At 41.7% G+C, this 20148-nt stretch overlaps 1 protein-coding gene across 2 annotated transcripts in view; it reads right to left on the bottom strand.

Moving 5' to 3' along the window:
• The window catches only part of AMBRA1 (autophagy and beclin 1 regulator 1), a 115828-nt gene that overhangs the window by 10655 nt on the left and 85025 nt on the right, over positions 1–20148 (bottom strand). For both annotated transcript variants that reach the window (XM_048949401.1, XM_048949402.1), the window contains exons 14-15: positions 14814–14953; positions 350–442 (exon numbers count right to left, since the gene is read on the bottom strand). In XM_048949401.1, the coding sequence (XP_048805358.1) occupies positions 350–442; positions 14814–14953 (233 nt within the window). The remainder of the gene's footprint in view (positions 1–349; positions 443–14813; positions 14954–20148) is intronic.

Here is a 20148-nt window from a genome sequence, read left to right as displayed (position 1 = left end):
ATTTGCACTCAGCTCTATGAACACTACGTTGTTCAGTTATCCTCCACAGGCACCATTAACTTAGCATAGCATCTTTGATACTTGAAGCTCTACGTGTTCCTCCTACAGCCTCCTCAAGGATATTACCAAGGCGATGGCTGACACACGTACTTCACTATCTCTGGCAGCACTCTTGGGCGTCTCACTTTCTAGAAGCATCCCAAGTGGCCTAACACATAGTGTGAAAGGAACAAAAATTCTGTCTTTAAAGCTGGTGCAAAGGGAACAAATGGGAAAAAATGATGCTGTCAAATGTAATGAAGCCAGTAGGAAGGGTCAGCTTGCTCTCACCCATGCCCAGGAAACTCACCCAGGCCTCTCAGTGCTCCTGCTGCTGGAATGCACAGTGAAGACATTCTCATTCTGCTGGTCCCAGTGGTATTCAACTCCAGAGTTTAAGGCCCTTGAAACATCAAAGAAAAAATTATTAGTATGACAGGATGCTGTTTCAGCAAGCATGCATTACATCACCAGAACATGAAAGACAGTGCTGATTCCTGTTCCACAGAGAATGCAGGTCTAGTTCAGTTCATGTTTTCATTACAGGGGTTCATCATCAGTTGCAAATGCTGAGTATTGTATTACCCAGATAGCTCTGGAACATCCCATTCATTTCAATTCAATATTAGCACTGAAGCACAGCAATATGAGCAGAGAGATTTTCAGGAAATGAAGACATACAACTGTGTATAAAATCAGGTTACCATACCTCCAAGTGACTTAACAAAGAATTGGAATGGGAAGACCAGCTCTCTTTGTGGTGTCTGCCAGTGTTTCCTGCTCTAGGTAATGCTAAGTAAAACACTGCTCTATATTTGACAATTAGTTTCTTTGTTGGTTCTCATTCTTTCTACCTATAAATAAATCCCTATGCAGCTTTCCCGCTGACGGTCACTGCAGAGCAAGAACAGAGTCAGAGGAAATTTTGGTAAGTTTCCACAAAAGTGTTTGTGCTGGATCAACTATATCTGTGCCAGAAAAGTCCAAAACTCAAATTTTACAGTGAATGTTACTAAGTTTAGCAAAACAGCAATGCTCCAACAAAGTTTCACAGTGCACTGTCTAAGAGGATACGTAAATCCAGGACCGATTAATCACCTCACAGGAACAAGCAAGGTCAACAATGTATTGTTATTCACCACGGCGCTGCTGAGGATGCTAAGCTGTTGTAGCCATGATGCTCTAAGGTATACCTCCTACAATTTCTGAGGGCCAGCAGCAATTCAACAGAAAGAGGATAACAGTGAATTCCAACTTACTCCATACCACACAGAAATAAGAGCCCTTCTAGTCACTTAAGAGCATCCACCTACAGAATGGATGTTCTTAAGCATCCATCTTTACATTACAGTATCCACCTCAGAGCATTCTCCTACAGGATCAAAGCAGGTGACTATGGGGTTTGACCTAGTCAGTCTAGAAGCCCTGCCCACATACAGTGCTGGAGCATGGACAAGACTGTAGTTATTTGAAGCCTGGGATAACAGAAGGAACAGTAATATAAGCCTAAGGATCATATGTCACACTCTGTAAGCCTATTCCATTCACAGGATCGATGATGTGGCAAAAGGACCTTGCTCTGGAGAAAAAGAAGAGAAGGAAGTCCTGCAAAGACAGAAGGGAACTGCATCTGAAGAGAGGGATACAGATCAATCCTGAGGTAGTCTGACAGCATTCACCCAGTCTGCAAGAAGGATAGAGGACGTGTTGTTGGTAGCTGAGTATGGCTGAGGCATAAACATAAATACAGTGTTTACGTGTATATATGAAAACACACATCCTCCGTAATGAGATGCCTCAGCAGAACTGTGGTAAGACTCCGGTTCAGAAGAGGGAAGGATGCTGCAGGTCAAGTGTGCTGCATGGCTGCACGGCTAAGCTGTGCCTACTGGAGGCCTGGGGCATGGCTGCTGGGTGACAGCACCTCAGGTTGGGGCCGAGGGCAAAAGCTGGAGAAAATGAGGTCAATAGAACCATGCACAGAGTCTACAGAAGTGATCACTACAGGTTTTTTGCTGAGCTAGCCCTGCACTGTATTATATCCCATGAAAGCAGCTGACATGGAGATGCTAATTTACAAAGACTTCAAAGTTTACTGACAGATGACGACCTACCACTGCACACCTGCCAGTCCTTCTCTGGTTGTTTCACCCTTTGTACACTGAAACCTAACTGTCACATTCTGTTGCCTACAAAGCAACACTCCGTGCGTAAGGGAGACTTTCTAACTTGGTAGTGAAATTTTCCAGAAAAAAATAACCTCCTTAGTATTTGCAGCTGTTATAAAATAGAGCCAAACTGACCCATGCTCTTCTAACTCTCTCTTCACACTTTCATGCTTTCCAAAGTACAGGCATGGTCGCCACAGCCACCTATATGACAGGTATTCCTCACCTGTGTTCTGTGCAAACTACTTGTTTTCGTCAGTTTCCACTTGCAGAAACCAGAAGATTGCAAAATCTTTCCCAGTGCAAACCATGAGCTGGCAATCCTGCATTTCTCTCCTTCCCCCAAACACCCAAGAGCTGCACTATACGGAAAGCTCAGCACACATACACATGTGAGTGATTCATCTTAATTCTATGGAAGCATCATGATACCAGCATCATGCTGACACACAACGCAGGAGTAAATGCTCCTGTCCGTTCTCCCACCCATTCTGCAGAAGCTCACTGCTGTACAGTCAGGATCTTGGATAGGAAATCCCAGTTCAACGCCATGCTGTCAATTCACACCTTTCTCTGGACAGTGAAATCAATAGCCATTCCGCTGAATACATGACTTTGCACACTGCTTTTAAATGCTGCCATTTATCAGCTATGTTTCACTGCCAAGAACCTATTAGCTGCTCATTTACTGTCAGAGAACCAAGAACTTTGTTTTCCTTTTGCAGGAGGAAGGCCTGTGGCAGCTTGTGCTGCTACTGCCTTTGCTGACTCTGACATTTAAGCCAAGGTCACAAGATTTGGTCATGATGGGAATTCAGCAGCCTCACCACCACTTTAACCTGGCTCTTTAGCCAGGACTAAGCATGTCTACCAGTAAGGCCAGAAAACTGGCTCAGAAAAGGCAGTGGGCACTTCTCCTGCAGCAATAAGCATCCTCACTGCTAATCTTCAGCATTTTAGTTCCACCAGGGCCAACCAAACAACTCACTCTTTCCCAACTCCACCTCTTATAACAGACTTCCAGGCGTAAAGCATGATCTTTGTTTCCTTTTGCAAGCATGTACACTTCTCTGATGTGGAATTCACAGCTATAAGGCAGGTATCCACCTTACAGCCTTAGGACGATTGTTGGAGACTATGCAAAGGATTCTTCAGACTGCATCAAGACACAGCGGAGAAAGCAAATGCCTGAACCTACTAAAGGGAGTCAGTTGGGCAGTATCGTTTATTCAAAGATCACCACCTCATGATTAGCAAATGTTTCATCAAGGAAATGCCACTATTTAATGGGTTAAGTGACAGTTTTTTGACCGTGTCTGCATTAGAAAATTGATCAGATATTTGCGCCTTATACCAACTTATGCACATAAGACGTGACAACCACAATTACTTTGGTTTAAAACAGATTTTGAATTACACTTAAAGATTTGCACTGGTTTAACCACACCTATTTAAAACAGTGCAGTCTCCCTTGGCAGAAAAACTAAAGGGTTTTTTTATGCCCTTTGCAAAACATTGCTTGATTTTTGTAAATTAGCAAGCCTTTTGCAGCACGTTTCCCAGGAGATTTGCAAATCAAGGCTTGACTATTCATTTCACAGAAGAGGAGCTTACATTGGAGAAATGAATATTTTTCAGGAAGCATTTAGTGTTTGCTCCATCAAACTCCAGGCATGGAAATGCTGGAAGCCCTTTACATTTTCCAGGGCATGAGGAAGAAGCTCTGTGTAGCATGGAGCATGTTGCCACTTGGATGTGGACGCAGTAAGGAGGACATTCATTGCCGAAGGCTTCCGGGTGAAAAATTGCAATTCTCCACACTGTGTCAGTCATGGACAGTGAAGACCATTTAGTCAAGTTCTTTTTTTTTTTCTTTTTATGGCTGTCTCTAAGCCCTCACTGGAAATTTCCATTAGCTTTGTCAGACACAGAGCTGCTCTCTGACAGGCTTTCCCAGCAGAGCAAGCCTCTGTCCAGCTCATGTTATTAACGAGCTTGAAGAAGATGAAGGGCACAGACTTGCATGCTTTGCTGAGAGCTGAATAAGGACTCTGAGTGGAGCCTAAGTACCAAGTAGCGACAACTGCAGTAACACAGCCCCTCCTCCTGCACTGAGCTCATGCACAATCCCCTGAAGAACCTAGAATCAAACTCCAGGAGTTAATGATGAAAGTATTCACATGTAATGAGAAAGAAAAGATGAAACACTACTTATTGCACTGTCCTAAGCAGTATTTGAAGAGTAAACTGATGGAGCAGCGGTCAGCACAGACTGACAGACATTTGGATAATGGCCCAGCTGGTATATCCAAAATCAGGGGTTGAAGAGGAGGAGGATTAGGACAAAGGTTCTTCAATTCTACCGTAATAAAGCTCAGCACCAAGATGGCAAAGCAAAGAAATCATTTGCAAGTAGGTTACGGATGTCCAGAAAGGCAGAAATAATATTTGCTTACTGTTTTTTCACTTGAGTCATCCCCAGTATTGAAGAATGTACCAACAATGGCCAAGTTCATTTCTCTCCTCCAGATCCTGCCACACAGAAAGACTCAACAATAACAAATTTGTTTGCTACAACTTCTGATTAAGACACTGCTGCCTGCAATCCCTCCCTACACATAAAAGTATCAGTACAAACCCATTTCTGTCATGTAAGCTTCTGGCAAGCCCAGTATGGAACAGACATACTGCACTGCAAAGCACTGCAGCACATAGCCAGGTGAATATCTGATTTTCATGCTGCCAATGCTCATTTCCTCTAAGTTACTCTTTAAAGCTATTTTCTCAAATATACTGCCCATTCAAGATCATTAAGAGCCAGCTTATTTTACAGAGGATTTTAATTCCCCATGATGCACTTTCCTCCCTTTGCTTAAACTTGTTAACTCTTAGTGCATTCAAACCACGTCAAACCAATATAGGGGGAGTCACAGAGAGCAAGGTGATACTGTGTCAGGAACAGGAATCCATTGTTCTCACTCAGGAAAGAAGAATCAGTGCGTGGCATTCCATGCAATGCAATGCCTGGACAGATTCCAAATGCATCCCTGTCAGTAGCTCATTATCTCTTCCTCCAGCGTGTGCTGATCAGCACAGCAAGCCCCATCCCTGGCTCTCATGATTAGCCAAGCAACGTTACTGTCAGTACAAGGCAAAGTTTGGCACTCTCAGCAGTTGCCTGGGTAGGCAAACAATCATTTCTAACATCTTACTTCATAAATATTTAGCTTTCTGTACAGGCAATGAACCATGTGCAAAAGCAGATCCAAGAGAAAACTGGCTGCAGTGCAAACTGTATGGAATCAGTATAGGAGTCCTGGAGCAGCACTGCTGGGCAGCAGTTCCCTTTGATCAAGGTTGCAGCTTCACTGGCACCTAGGAGGACACTTCAGAGCACAGCCTCAGAGCACAGTCCATGTATGATAAGCCAGGGAAGAGCAGGAGACTGAATATAGAAATGTCTAATAAGGTAAGTTACAGAACACAAGGGCTGCAGTTTAAGAACCATGGGTATTTAAGTAGCATATGAAATTATCCTATTGATCACATCCAGGAGAGCAAAGAAAAGGTCATCTCTTCACTACAGGTAGCAGCAGGTGTATTTTGACTGTGTGGATCCCTACATACGTCCTGCTAGTTTTCCAGAATTCTGCAAGCTCTGCCTACATGGAAAGCAGCAACTACATAAAAACTCATCCTGATACTCAGTAAAACTGCCAAAGGTGCTGCTAAAGCAGGACAGCAAGCAGCTTGGTGCAGCTGGTAGCCATGTGCCTGCTTCAGGGAGGATACCAACTCAACTTAGAATGCTATATAAGATGACTGGCCCAGTTTATTCAATTGTGAAATTCTGCCAGCTATATTAAATACTGGGATTTTTAAGAGGCTCCCTTCAAACTCACACCACTTAAACGAGATCAGCCTTACTAATTTGGAGGCACCAGTGCCTAGTAACACCTTCCTGTCTCCACAGAGTGAATATGCATGAGCTTGTTCTGCCCACCAGGGGGCAAATAAAACTGGATACAATCCAGGCTCCTCCAGTCAGTGGGTAAGATTTATAGAAGGCACATCTCTAAAAGTCTTCTTCCCCAGGTGAAAATGTGACATTTAAGCTCAGAAATTATCCTTCAGTTAGCTGTTAGAGACCTCAAAGAGAAAAAGATGTTAACAAAGTAGAAAGAGTGCAAACTGAGTGGTTTCTTCTGATCCAGACTATCATGGAAGAAGCATCAACAGAAAGTGCAAGAGGAATTCCTGGGAATTCCTAGATTCAGAAATTTTCAACACGAGTGATAAAATAAAATTAAGCATCAAGACAACAACATTGCAGAAGGAGACAGTTTTGTATGAAAGTGTATACATTTGATCATTTGGGGATCTAAGAACAATGTCATGGTTAAAGGGACATGAAGCTACACAGCAGAATCTCTGTTGAAAATAGGAAAAGTCTTTTGAAGACTTTCATGGCCATGCTAATTCCTCTATCAAAGTGCCACAATTGCTTTTTAGAGCAGCTTTACTGAGAGCTTTTTCATGCCACTCTCAGCAGGAAACAGAAGTTACAACTCATTCCCGAGAGAAAACTGGGAATCCTCTGTATTTCACTCCTGTGCTACCCAGGTTGTAATGATATCAACTCTTCTGATGCTAAAAGAAACATACCCCAGTTTGGAGTGGCATATTGGGGCAACAATGAAAAATATTTAAATTATTACAACACTGTAAGCAGATGGACAAAACACAAAGAAAGGAAGACTTTGAGTTAAGATTTTCTCCTGCAAAGCTGGTAAGATCTTTGCATATCATATAGTGCACTCCACAGTAGTTTTAACACTATTAACAAATGGATGTTTGTGAGCATAAGAAGACACCCTGCAGGCCAAATAGCCTGCAATAAACAGGGCAGAAGAATTTCCTGAATGTTTGCTGACTTTCTTCTCACTCAAAAGCTTGCCTGTATTCCACAATATCTCTTATGTAGCTTCAACCATGCGAAACAGCATGTAGAGACCCTCTGAAAGGTTCCTCTGCATTCTGGAATTTGTTAGGTTCCCTAAACAAGAACATCCAGCTTAGTATCACCTTAAACCAGGCTCTAAAGATGGATAACTTGCTTAAATTCCTTCAAAACCCAAAGCCTTGTTAATTGCTTTAAATGATTATAGGCAGACTATGCTCTGAATAAGCTTTGAACCCTCAGAGTACCTTAAGCTGTTTATGATCTATGAGCTATTCCAGTGGCTTAGACAACTTACAATGTTAGGAGACTTCAGGGGAGTACAAATTGCTTAAGCCTTCTAAGGCCTTAAACATCTTAAACTGCTACAAGTCTGACGAGCCAAACTCACACGTCAGTCTTTGAACTTTCATGGGAGTTTTAGCAGAAACTAACAATCACTTTGATTCAAAGACAGCAACTTTGAAGTCAGATTGTTTTGTAGATCTTATGCCAACATACTAAACCAGGAAAATGTTTAGAATGTGTTTAGAATGGGAGAAATCAATGTCAAAATAAGTGCTTAAAATCAGAAAGCATAGCAAATGCTTTTTTCTTTTTTTTTTTTTTCTTCCTTCCTCAAATAGAATATTGCTCTGAGCACATACAAAGCTGCCAAACTCCAGAACCAAGACCCTGGCATGGTCTAATCTCAATAAGATCCAACAGAAGGCCAACTTCTATGCTTTTATCTTCTGCAGTTTTGAAATCAGACAACTGAAAGTGTTCAGTTCGGCACGCAGGGCAACCTGCTCCAAAATCCATACCTCCACAATTATTACTGTAATTCCATTTTTGAAGACAGAGTTGAAATCATTTGCGCAACAGGCATCTTGTGGGTATAAATAGGGAAAGAAAGTGAAGAAAAAGTTGGCTGTTTCACTTGCTAGCTCAAATCACCACAACCTTGCTGAAAAATGCATGTGTAAGGGACAACCAGTAACTCCACAAATAAACTGGATCAAAGCCCGGAAGATCAAAGATGATCTTATTGGAAAGCGAAAGGAACAAACAACCAAACAAGAAAGAAAGTCTAATACGGACCTGCAAAGAAAAAAGGTTCTAAGAAAGCAGGATGGACTGGTGCTGCCAAAGAGGGAAAAGGCATTCTAAAAATAAGCATGAGGAAAATGGTACTTGAATGAAGAAAGGTCTATTTATCGGTGAGGCTAAGGATAAAATCAATGATGACTCGAAGTGGCTGAGATTTTTCTCTCTGAAGTCTCTACTTAAAAAAAAATCCAATGGTATTTATGAAATTAGGAGTAGGAAAAGTCTTTGGTAAAAGACGAAGCCAGGCACAGCAGCTAGTTGTAGTCATTAATTTTAAAAGGAAAAAAAAGGGAAAACAAGTTAACTTTTTGAGGCAGTCACACCTAATTCTGAAAAAGTTAGAATAAAATGGGAAAGTGACAAAAGGCCAAGAAAGCCAACTTAGCATCATTCTTCAGAAAGAAAATCATATTTAATGTGACAATTACTCTCTCCTAAATGCAACTTTTATCGTTAAGGAGAGTAATGTAATAGAGAAAAGAGAATAAATCTGAAAACAATGGCAGAATGAGCCACATGCAGTAGGCAGGGGGATTTAGTAAGTCAAATAATTGACTGCATGAAATTTAATTGCTTTTGTAGATAGAACTAGAAAAAAAGAAAAGGAAAGAGAAGGTGGCAGATGTGATCTGAATAGAATGAAGTGAAGCATTTGGTAACTGTTCTGGAAGTACATGGCTGCGTTCTGTGACAGAAAGATTGCCACTCAGTCTGAGAACTAGCAAGGTCCTGCAGAAGCACAGTGGCATTATAAACAAACCAGTAAGCAACAGGTTCAGTTTCTTTATCACTGAGCTCTAAACTAAGTCCCCTATGCCATGGAGGAAAACTAATGTCACTAACAAGTCAGTGCTGCAGCATCTCTTGAACGGCGTGAAGGAAATGAACTTGTTAATAACTGAAGACTTAGAGCAGCTGTCAGATTTTATCTCTAGGATTCATGGATGTATTAAATGGAATTGTATGAGGGCATCTTCTACCTAATGCCATCATTCATTGTGGATATCAAATTCACATACATAAACGGAAACAGAACTGGAATAAAAACAAGATCAGAAAGGAGATGCTGTTTCAAGCCTCCATATTACCACTCTACTTTTCATGCATCTGCAATGTACAAGCCTCTTGGCACTCAGGATACTCAGGCTTTCCACAGTTTGGAAATCATTCAGTTTAGTTTTTATTCAAATGTATGAATAACAAAATCCAAAGGTAGCAACCTTGTCCCTTTTTTTCATTTTTTTTTTAATCAATCAAACCACACCTTCCACCTTCACTTAGAAAATATGCTGCATCTTGTGGTTAACAGGCAGCAAAAGTTCTGTGGATTTGCTTACTAGGCCACAACCAGCAGACACTGCCCAGATGCTGCCTTTCAAGAAGTCATTTGCAGAGAGGACTCTGACCTAACCAATACTTCCACTAGCTGTTCCAGTTAACAGATAAGGAAATACTCCCTGGCAGGTTTGTGAACGTCCCATGGTTACACATGATGGAAGACAACTCCTCTTGTCTTATTGTTAATTCCATCCTCCAGAAGTTATTCTTAAAAGGCAAAAAAAATGCACCAGGGCGTGTGCAGTATCATTGCAGAAGGCTGAAGAGCCTGATGAGTGGAATCAACCAGCAGATAGGACACAGCAAGCAGCAGCATTGATTATCATCTTCTTACCAGCACACTGATAACTGCAGACACATTGTCCACATCCCTAGATATGAGCATATGCAGTACTCAAAGGAAGAAAAGACTGGACTGATATTTGCAGACAAGTGCAAGAATCCTACTCAGCATCAACATTCATTGTGAAAAGAATTTTCACAGAATTATTTCATGTTAGAGGCAGAGCTCACTTAAAAGAATTAAAATATGCACACTGCATAGCACTGAACTAATTTGAGACTCTCCACACCTACTTTCCAATGAGAGAATTCTATGGGTTGTAGTCTTTGAATCAGATGCAACTTCAGGAGGCATTTTAATTCCATTATCAGAGGCTCTGTCTGATGAAGAAACGTGCCTCTCTTGCATGCAGATGCCTGCACTACAGAGCTAGCCCTAGGCAAGGTATCTTCAATGTTCAGTTTTTGAAACATCAGTCTCACAACTCTGGGGGTTATAAGTTAGTATTTTCAAAAGCATCTGAGCACTGAGACCTTCTGGAATGTATGACTGGCCACTGGAGGAACTCAAGATGAAATGACAAAGAACTGATTTGTGGACTCTGCTTTTCTCCCTTGATAATCCTTTACAGGAGAAGCCAGCAATGGTCAGACAGCACCATGCAGTTTGCTAGTCCTCAATTTCAGTCTGATCTGTTCATGTTCTACAAGACATTTGAGAATCTGCACTGGGGACGTTTCTGAATGGGAAAGCTCCTGATAGAATGTGACAGGATAGGAAAGGTTATGAGCATTAAAAATAAAAATTCCTTTTTCATTTAGTAGAGGTGTTTCTACTGCATGGGACACCGTGGCTTTCATTCCATATTGAAAAGTATCAAGGATTCAGGAACAGATCCAAGCCTTGTGCTGCAGAGAGCCAAAAAAGGCATACAAGACCCTAGTGAGCATTAGCACAAGCCATAGTTACATTCGAAGTCAGGCAGCACATAGTGCATGAGAAACAGCCTGGAGGAGGCTAAAAGGCACTAGAAGCTACACAGAAAAGGCAGTGCACAGTAGAATATGAGGGTGGAAGAAATCCACATGGCTGTCGCACCCCTTGTGCTAGATCTCAAGGCCACAGTGAGTGGTAAATGCTAACACACCTCATAGCTGCCATCTTCAAATATCTGAGCCCTCTGCACCCACCCATACAACTTACATGCTATTGCAGGAGTCATTTGGTTAGAAGCCTTTCTCTAGTTTGCAGCCATAACCTACCCATAGTGAACGACTAGTAAAAAGTATGTAAGTGTAAATAGTCCTCCTTTCCTGGGCATTTAGGGAAGGCTATATAAGCCCCCCTCCTCAGTCTTCCTTTGTAGGCTGAAGACCCCCAGCTGCAGGTGCTCTTAGATACTTGTTCCACTGACATTACTAGCTGCTATTCTCAACTACAATAATAGATGTGAATAGCTGACTTTGAAACTGTTTCTGCTTATGTATCTAGTTTCTTCTACAGCAATACTAACATTCTGCTATCTCTACTGTTAAGTATCTTGTGTTTCACCCTAGAAATAAATTTGTTGCTTTTACAACCACATGTACTGACGGCTCAATCATCTACAATCAACGAAAACCTCAGGCCTTTTCCCCCCTCTATCATTTTAACTACTGAGCTCAGTGTTATTAGTCACTAAGTGCACTTTGTACTATTAAATTCCATCTCATTTCTATAGCTCCAGTAATTTTCAAGGCAATCCAATTCTTATGTGATACTCTGATCCTTCTCTGCAATGACAAGGCTAATGTCACATTCTCAGCAAATTTATTCAGCACACCCTTACAAGATAGTAGTGTAAACAGCAATAACAACCAGCCACAGAACAGGTTCTGAAGAAGATTCATCAGTAACTTCCTTTGTGATAGTGTCCAGCTTTCAGTCCTGCTGTATTCCTTCCTTCAGCAGACTTGCTTCTTACCAGGTCTTGTTCTAATTCTTAACAGTTTAACTAGATTTATTGTAGTCCAAACATGCTAATTGCCTTACTAAAATGTGTTAAGACCTGAAGCAAATCCTTTTATTGTAAATAAAATTCTCAGTGATAGATATCCACCTGCTGTACCTTACCACAGTCAAGTCATATTGCACTTGAACCTCCTCATAGTTTTAATTTCCCCTCCCTCCAAAACATATCCCATAAATCTGTGTACTGAGTTCAGATTATGGATTGCCAGCATATCCTGATCTTCCCCATTTCCATCTGGAAGAAGAACTGTCATCAGTGCTATCCTAACCTAGCAACATAGTCCTAAACTTCTGATTTTAATTCCAATTTCTGTAGATTTCTGGAAGAACTACTTGCATAACCTCTCATTATCAGCCCATGAAGCTTCAAGTTATGCTTTATTGTTTGTGTGTTAGTTTGTACTTCTAGCCCACTCTTTTTCCCTAAACTCTTCATTTCAGGCCCTGTATATGAGGCACAGCTGCTATTTCAACCTGTTTATGTTATCCCTGTAGTACTTGGTTTCTAATGCTTTCATTGTAGACAGGAATAAAGACCCAGGGAATTATAATCTTCTCAGTTGTTTGCTACTGACCACCGTTTTCTTTGCCAAATTAAAATAGTGGGGATGTTTTCAGCAGCACAGTGTTTTTTGGATCCCTGCTGTTTATTAGACTATCCCCATATCATACTCTGTCAATCGCTTAGTTCCTAATTTAATATTTCTTCCCTTCTGTATTACTGTCTACAGAAACCACACAAATACTTTTCATCTTTCTCCCTCATTTCTCAAATCAAAGTCATCAGATATTAAGTCTGTTAAGCCAAGAACTACTGAGATGCCACCTACACATTAGAATTTCTCCTCTTTCTCTGATGACTTTCCAGGTAGACCTGGAACAGACATCACAGATGCAAACTACTTCTTCTCTGATAGAGTTACTTATTTGCTTGTCCTGATGTTAGAGCCACCATGCAAACTCCTCAGGTCAATGTCTAAATCTTTATGCACAGAATTTTAAGTCAATCTGGCTGTTATTGGCCTACAAAATGATACAACTGAGAACACAACATGTCAGAAATCCCGCTCCAAAGAAGCTCATGTGAAGTCTGCAGTAATCATCAGAAGCACCAGTTATTCCAACCAACCAGCAGGGAACCTGGTGAAGCATTCTGATCGAACTACTAATAAGTATTCCACCTTTGTATTTACTGTCTCATGTTCATATTCAAAAAGCTCACTTTCGTTGAAATTGTGCATGACTGTTGCTAGGATGGAAATAAAGAGACTGAAATGTGTCCAAAACAACTAGGTGAGCTAAGAAAGATTTCACAGAGATGCTACAAAAAGACTAGCAGTGCAGCTGTAACACACAAAGGAGTTCCTGTTGTGTCTTTAATTAGAGAGATGCCAGTAAGAGACATGGCACTCAGCTTGGGGCAACTGCAAGCACCAGAATGGATATTTAACACAGGATGTGGCACGCTGAGATGGGCAGGCCAAGCTTGACTTTGCAGAGGCCATTCAATCAAGCCACTTTGATACCCCTTTTCCTTTCCTTTCCTCAGGTTTTTGTCCAAGTTCATCTCATGAGTCATAATCAACTGACTAGATCTTACCACTTCTCTATACTGAAAGTAACTTACAGTAAGTAGCGTTTGAGAAGAAGCCACTATTCCCAAATTATTCCTCCACTTAGAAAGTACAGAAACTAACTTTGAGGAAAGCAATTTTTCCTGGAAGAGAGTGATTACAGCTTATTCCATAATAATATCTTGTAGAAGTTCATGTATAAATAAGGCCTTGATGTAAGACTATATTCAAGAGAACTAGAGAGACTTTTGAAGAGCATTGGCATTTTGTGCTATTGAAATCGGTCCAAACTGAATTCTAACTGCAAATTTCACCAGAAGACTGTACTGTATTAGTCACTATTACAATTGTACATATTTATTCTGATTTATGTAGTGGTTCTGCACTGATCATATGACTCTTGACAAGCACCACATGCTTGATCTCATGCACAACAGATGGAGTCCACATGCATTTGGTAAGATCTCCAGCAGTGCTGCAAGTTTCTAGCAGCCAGACTCTAAGTTACAAAGAGCTTCAACATAACTCGAAAGAATACCAAGGTGGCTTAATACCGGGAAATAACTGAAGCAGAGAAATCCCTGAAGTACTCTTGGAGAACACGAGAAGCACTGCTCCAAAAGAACTCCTTGCACAGGATTATGGAGAAAAGGGTCTCAAGGTATTGTACATAAACCACCAAGAACACTGAAAGTGATTTATGTTTCACTGTTTACTCTCAGTCATCATCTGTGTGATACAACATCCAAATCAGATTGTGCTTAATTGCAGGTTTACAAAGGCAAAGTTACACCTTATGGCACTGTATAAATAAGAGCTGAAGTCTACACATCACACCACTGGGCTTTCAAGTGAGGATCAAAACAATTCACTGGCTTGCTCATAATCATGACAAAAACCTCTGCAGTTATAGAATCTCATACTTGAACACTAATAAATATTTGGTAAGTCTAGGTCAGCAGTTTTCAACCTGTGGCTGGTGGATATCAAATGTATCTCTAACACCTTGTATTTGCTACACTCATTGGCAAGCTGTGGAAGTCCTAAATTCGAAGAGACTGAAAGACACTGCACTAGACAAATATAAAGGTTCAGAAATCCAAGACAGATATGGGAAATAAAATGGGAGCTAATAAGATGCTCCTCATAAGTCAGCAAAACTAACAAAGATAGTATGAGACAGTGTTAACACTGCTGTAGTCCAAAAGGAGTATCATGACTACTTATTTGGGGAAGGCACTTCAAGTACAATGCCCCAAGCAGTGAAAAGTGAAAAGACATCTTATTCCCAGTGGCCGAAGAACAGAGTAAGGAAAACAGTTATAACTCCATGTAAAGCAAACACTTACTCTGGTCTGCAAATCACCAGATCCCCTTTGTTGGTGCCATATGCCAATCCTAGGCCTGGTTCAGGTAGCCAGCGAGCAGAGTTTATGCTGACATGTCTTCTCTGGTCAGCAGGCATTGGGTACAGAACGTTGAAAACTCTCTGAAACAAAGACATAAAGTTACTACATAAGACAAAAGGCAGAACAGCCAAGGAGGTTCAAATAAACAAATGTTCAGTCTCCCTGCAGCAACAAAGCTGGCGAAGAAGACACGTCACTTTACAGGATATTAAAAGAAACCACTAATCCAGCAGCAAGAGCAAGCATCTGCTAGGGGAACATACATGTGCCCTTAACTGCTTAACAAACAGATTGGCACATAGCTGCAGAACATAAGAAATCCTGCCACCACAAGACTCTGCATGCCATTCGGTGGACTGCAGAGTTAAAGTGATGGGAACAAATAGCACAGCCATCAGACAGCAAGACAACTAGGTCCCTTCTAGCCTTCACTTCTCATCTTAACTCACTAGGGAGGAACAGGAAACTGGCAAGTGCATGAGTTTTCAGTATCAACAGTTCATTTTTTTTCTATTAAACAAAACATACCTTGCACAGAAATAATATACAACTCATATATTTTTAATCATTTAAACAGTCTTCTGAAAATTGCTCAGTTTGACCACCTCCCACAACAACAGGGCACAGATGAGATAAATTAATGTCCAGAGATTATGAATAGCACAAGTCTGCAAGTAACAAATCACTCAGTTCACATTCCCTTGCATCCATTTTACCCACACTACAATGAGAGCTGAAGAGCTGTTAAGACTGTGGGTAGTTAGCACAGCTGTAAAACGGCTTCCTAATCACTGCAGCAATACAGGAGAATGAAAGCTCCATGCACCTGTAGGACAAATATCAAGCTCTGCTCTCTGGTCTGCAGTAATTTGGTATCTGAAGTGTATTGAGTTTGAAAAGCAAAAACGATGAAATGGATCAGATTATATCTGTGCAGATACTTTCCAGCTCTGAAAAGCAAACGTCTTTTGTTCAGCTTAATGCTTTCCTGCAACTTGCTAGCCTGCAGCTAGTGTTGGTATGCAATTTGGACTTGGAAGCTACATTTTCAATGGGCTAATTCCAAGTTGAGACACAAGTTTTCCTTAGATTTTCTGTTCATCCCCAAAACTTTCAGATTCCCCAGAAAATAGGAATGGTGCTGGACCAGAAAGCATTAAAGAGAATTAGGATGCACTGGAACAAGAGGATGAAGGTAGACAGGAATGCAGACCAATCACCACTGCACTGCTGAGATGGCCTGAACTAACAATTCCTTAGCATGGGTCTTGCTAGCTAGCATTACAAACTGGGTCTAAGACAACTTATGTACCTGTTTTTCTCTCCACCTCTACTCCCCTCTGCACATGTTGCCTGTCTGATAGTTTAACTTGATAAATCTGAAGCAGAGATCATTCAAATGTACTCCCTGCAATAACTAACACCTAGAACCTTCATCTGGATCATCGTAATGACAAAAAAATCAAGCCAGAGCAAAAGAATGTAACAAAATTATTTCCCATAATAGTAACACAAGTAACCTGTTCTCTGAGGAGGTCACATAAGAGAAGAAAACGTCCTTTAGGATTTCTCTTGTGTGACAGAAGCTGATCATTCTTTGCCCCAGATATCTTCTGGCAGACAGCAGTATTTTGAGAAGCTCAGCATTCAAAGGAACAGGCCCTTTGGGGTTTATGTAGCTCTTACCCATCCCCATCACGTTTGCCCCCATTCTCCCCGTAGCTTTTTGTGTAAAGGAAAAGAGAAAAAAAAAAAATCAGACATATGTTGGAAACACTTGTTACCATGGAGATGATGGTGCACTCTAAGATGGGGAGACTAGATTTTGAGGAGGAGGAGAAAAGGGAAGGGGAAGGGGAAGGGGAATGGTGCTCCAGAGCTGCAGCTTCCCACATCAATCAAGAACAGCAAGAGTATTCTATCATATCCTTCTTCAGCTAGTCAGAAAATGTTTCTTTTCTCCTGAGAACACCTTTGTAAGATATCACAGCTGAGAAGCAGCCTGCTAGAGGTAGCTCTAAGTTCTCTCACACTGGCAGGCCAGCTTGCATAGCCACCATCCCACAGATCAGCAGCCAGTCATGCTGAGGCAGGGACTTGCCAGCTCCTGCTCAACATCCAGGTGTTCACAGTAAATGGCACCCAATGGAAATCCTGACAACCTGCAAACATGTTGGCTGAGGACACAATGTCAAAGGCAAGATGGCTTAAGAATTCTGTATAAGAAGAGATGCTTCATCACTCCACTTCTTCGTACACTTCTAAACACACCAAAAAGCTCCCCTCCCCTGCTGCTTCCCACTCCCACGCTAATGGGACAACTCCATGCAGCGTTAAGGGTGATGACATCCGTGCGTGTGGTAATTAGTACATAAAAAAAACAAGAGCAGCTGTACTGGCATAATCACCACTCGCAGCAGTAACCAGGACCCAGCTAATCAATCTGATGCAGTCACACAGATCGGCTCTTGCAATTGCATCCATTAGCAAGACCCCCTACTCTATCTACAGAGGAGAGAGGGAAAAAAAAGTTCCTTCAACATCAGCAGGCAGGTCCTTCTCTTCAAAGAAGGTTAGAAGCCTCCCAGGAAGCATTATTCTCCATAGATCATCATGGTTGTTTTTTTTTTGTTTTTTTTTTGTTTTTTTTGGTTTGGTTTGGTTTTCCTCTATTGCTGAATTGTATGAAGTTACTGAGATACTTCAGCCAAACTACTTAGCCTGAAAATACAGTAGGGTGAGCACAGATCTTTGCCAGCGGGAATGTTATATAATCACAGAATACCCTGAGAAGGGTCCCAAAAGGAACTTCAAGTCCATGCTTTTTAGGTCTCAAATTCCAGGAACAACATTCCAAGTTATTACTGGAATCTCAAACTGACACAATTCTCTAGCTTCTACATCAACAGACTACTGTCAATCCTCAAACACTCTTACAGCTAGCAATAAAGATGCAAAAAGTTGATAATTCTCCACTTCCCTTTCTTTAGGGCTGGTCCACAAACTAACTGTGGGCCACATGTAAAACCTGATGTGCAAGGGTTCGGGAACCACTGTTGTAAATATCCTCTGATCTTTAAGGCACCCACCACACCATACCACAGTCTCTACAGAGGTTATATTTAACAGGTTAGCATTTTAATTTTGACCAAACATGGTGAATGAATCATACTATCAGCCCATAATCACTGTCAGCAGTCACATCAAGCTTCCGGGCAATTCACCATAGCCAATGGCAAACTCTCCCATGGTACTGCTGTACTACTAATCCAATATTACAGAGCCACACCATTAGATGTGGCCACTCAGCATTTTATTAAGTTGGCAGCTGCATTTCATTTGTTTTCAGATGCTGTTCTGAAACAAGGTTTTGAATGATATGTTTCTCTAACAGTAAACACTGTGAAGCCTGAGGACTGGAAGCTTCAGGAGTTGCCCCACCAGGCATTTCAGAGCATCCCTATGGAAGCTCGAACCCAAACAAGCATCATCAGTTTGGCAAGCTGCTCTCTTCTTGGCAGCAGTATAAATATCATGTCAGCAGGCAAGAAAGCTCCTGCTCCTTTCCTTTAGTACGCACACAACCCAGGCTACATTACACATAATAGCTTCTTGACCATTGCCTATATTTGTAAAAAACTAGGCTTCCAGTGATCTCTATGCACTTCAAGGAGATTCCAAAGGAACTTCATCTCTCCTCTAAGTGCAAGGGATGCTGGCAAGGAGAGAAGTCTTCCTCTAGGAATACCATGCTGTCTGAGGTAGCTAAGCTTCCACACAGAAGGCAACAGCAATACAAAGGGAAAGGAATACTCACTGAGAAAATGCTACCATTCTACATGCCCATAACCATGGAAGTATAAGGAAAGGTTTGCTTGGGTCATTTATGCCTGTGCATTTTTGCTTTCAAAGACTGCTCCAGAAGCAGCTGCTTTCCTCTTTGGTGTGCCTTTTCTACCCTCCCTTAACTTCTATGACTAATCTAGGAGTAACACTGAATTCACGTGGGGAGAAAGATGGCTCAAAGAAAGAAGGGCTGTAAGGCAAGAGAAAAAGGAAAAAAGAACACCAAACAAACAGCCCCCCAAAGCATTCAGCAAGACTGCTTCATGCAAAGCACAAAAGCCACCTGAAGTCTACCACTGTTCTCCCTCCAACTTGTGACTGCTGGCACATCAGCACTGTGGCACCTGTTACAATCACTCAGGTATTAAACTAAATATTTACTTATGGCAGAGAGCCAGAGAGGCTGCATGACAATCAACAGCTTCAAGGAATCCTTCCCAATGATCTTTCCTTCAGCATCAAGCTGCTGACTTGAGTGGAAAGAAGGGAGCCTTGGGCACAACACATATGCACAGAGCTAGACAGTTAATTTGTACCTGCCCTGAAGGAGCAGGAATGTTTTTTGCTGCAAGCTTCTCCTCTTCAAAGCCCTATCGTTACTTACAGACCTTGTGCTTCACTCTTTCCTTCTTGTTCCACCTCAGAGAAGTTGTTGCCATTTAATAACACTCTTCAAAGTCCACCTTCTACTTCTATTTATGAGATCTGCCAACAATAAAAAGCTGGACCAGGATCCTGTCAGTCAAAGCAGCAGGCTGCCCCAAGCCCGTGCTGATGCCAGTTGGCAGCAATGCTGCAAAACTCACCTGGGCTGAGTAGCACCAGGACTGGGCAAGCTGCAGGCACCATGCTGCTTGCACAGCCAGTTCTTTGCTCACAGCAAAAGAAAGCAGGGGAGTACTGATGACTACTTCTTCAGCAGAGTGCAACCTATCTTTCCCTTCTTGCTGGCATCCGAGAATGAAAAAACATGTTTTGAAGCTCGAGGAGAAGAGAAAGTTGGCACAAGTGGGCAGGGAAACTCAGCAGGAACTCTTGTGTTTATCTTTTTAAATTCAATAGAGACATTTCTGCTCTCAACTAGATGCATCTCCTTTCAAGATGCCAATAAATTTCAAGCTATTACCTTTGCTTAGCCCAGGCAGTAAATTGGGCTGCTAGATCAGCCTTGATAAAGAGTGAGTGGGGAGGGGGTGCAGCTGTTCACTTGTTTACGTGGTGAAATCTTTTCATCCGTGAAGCTCCATCCTGACAGGTAAAAGGAGAGGAAGGGCTGGAGCAGATGAGGTTGGTTTATCAGGCACTAGGCTAAAATTTAATTATTAATTTTCAACTGAGTCGGTGCTGTCACCAGAGGCAAGCTGTGAAAACACACAGGAAGAGAAACATCTAGTGTGCTAATCTAAACAGGGCTGAAGGGCATAAGAAG

The sequence above is a fragment of the Lagopus muta genome, chromosome 6 (genome assembly GCF_023343835.1).
Source record: "Lagopus muta isolate bLagMut1 chromosome 6, bLagMut1 primary, whole genome shotgun sequence".
In the NCBI taxonomy this organism is placed as follows: domain Eukaryota; kingdom Metazoa; phylum Chordata; class Aves; order Galliformes; family Phasianidae; genus Lagopus; species Lagopus muta.
The sequence above is the reverse complement of the archived record's forward strand: the minus strand, read 5'-3'. Positions and strand labels throughout refer to the sequence as shown.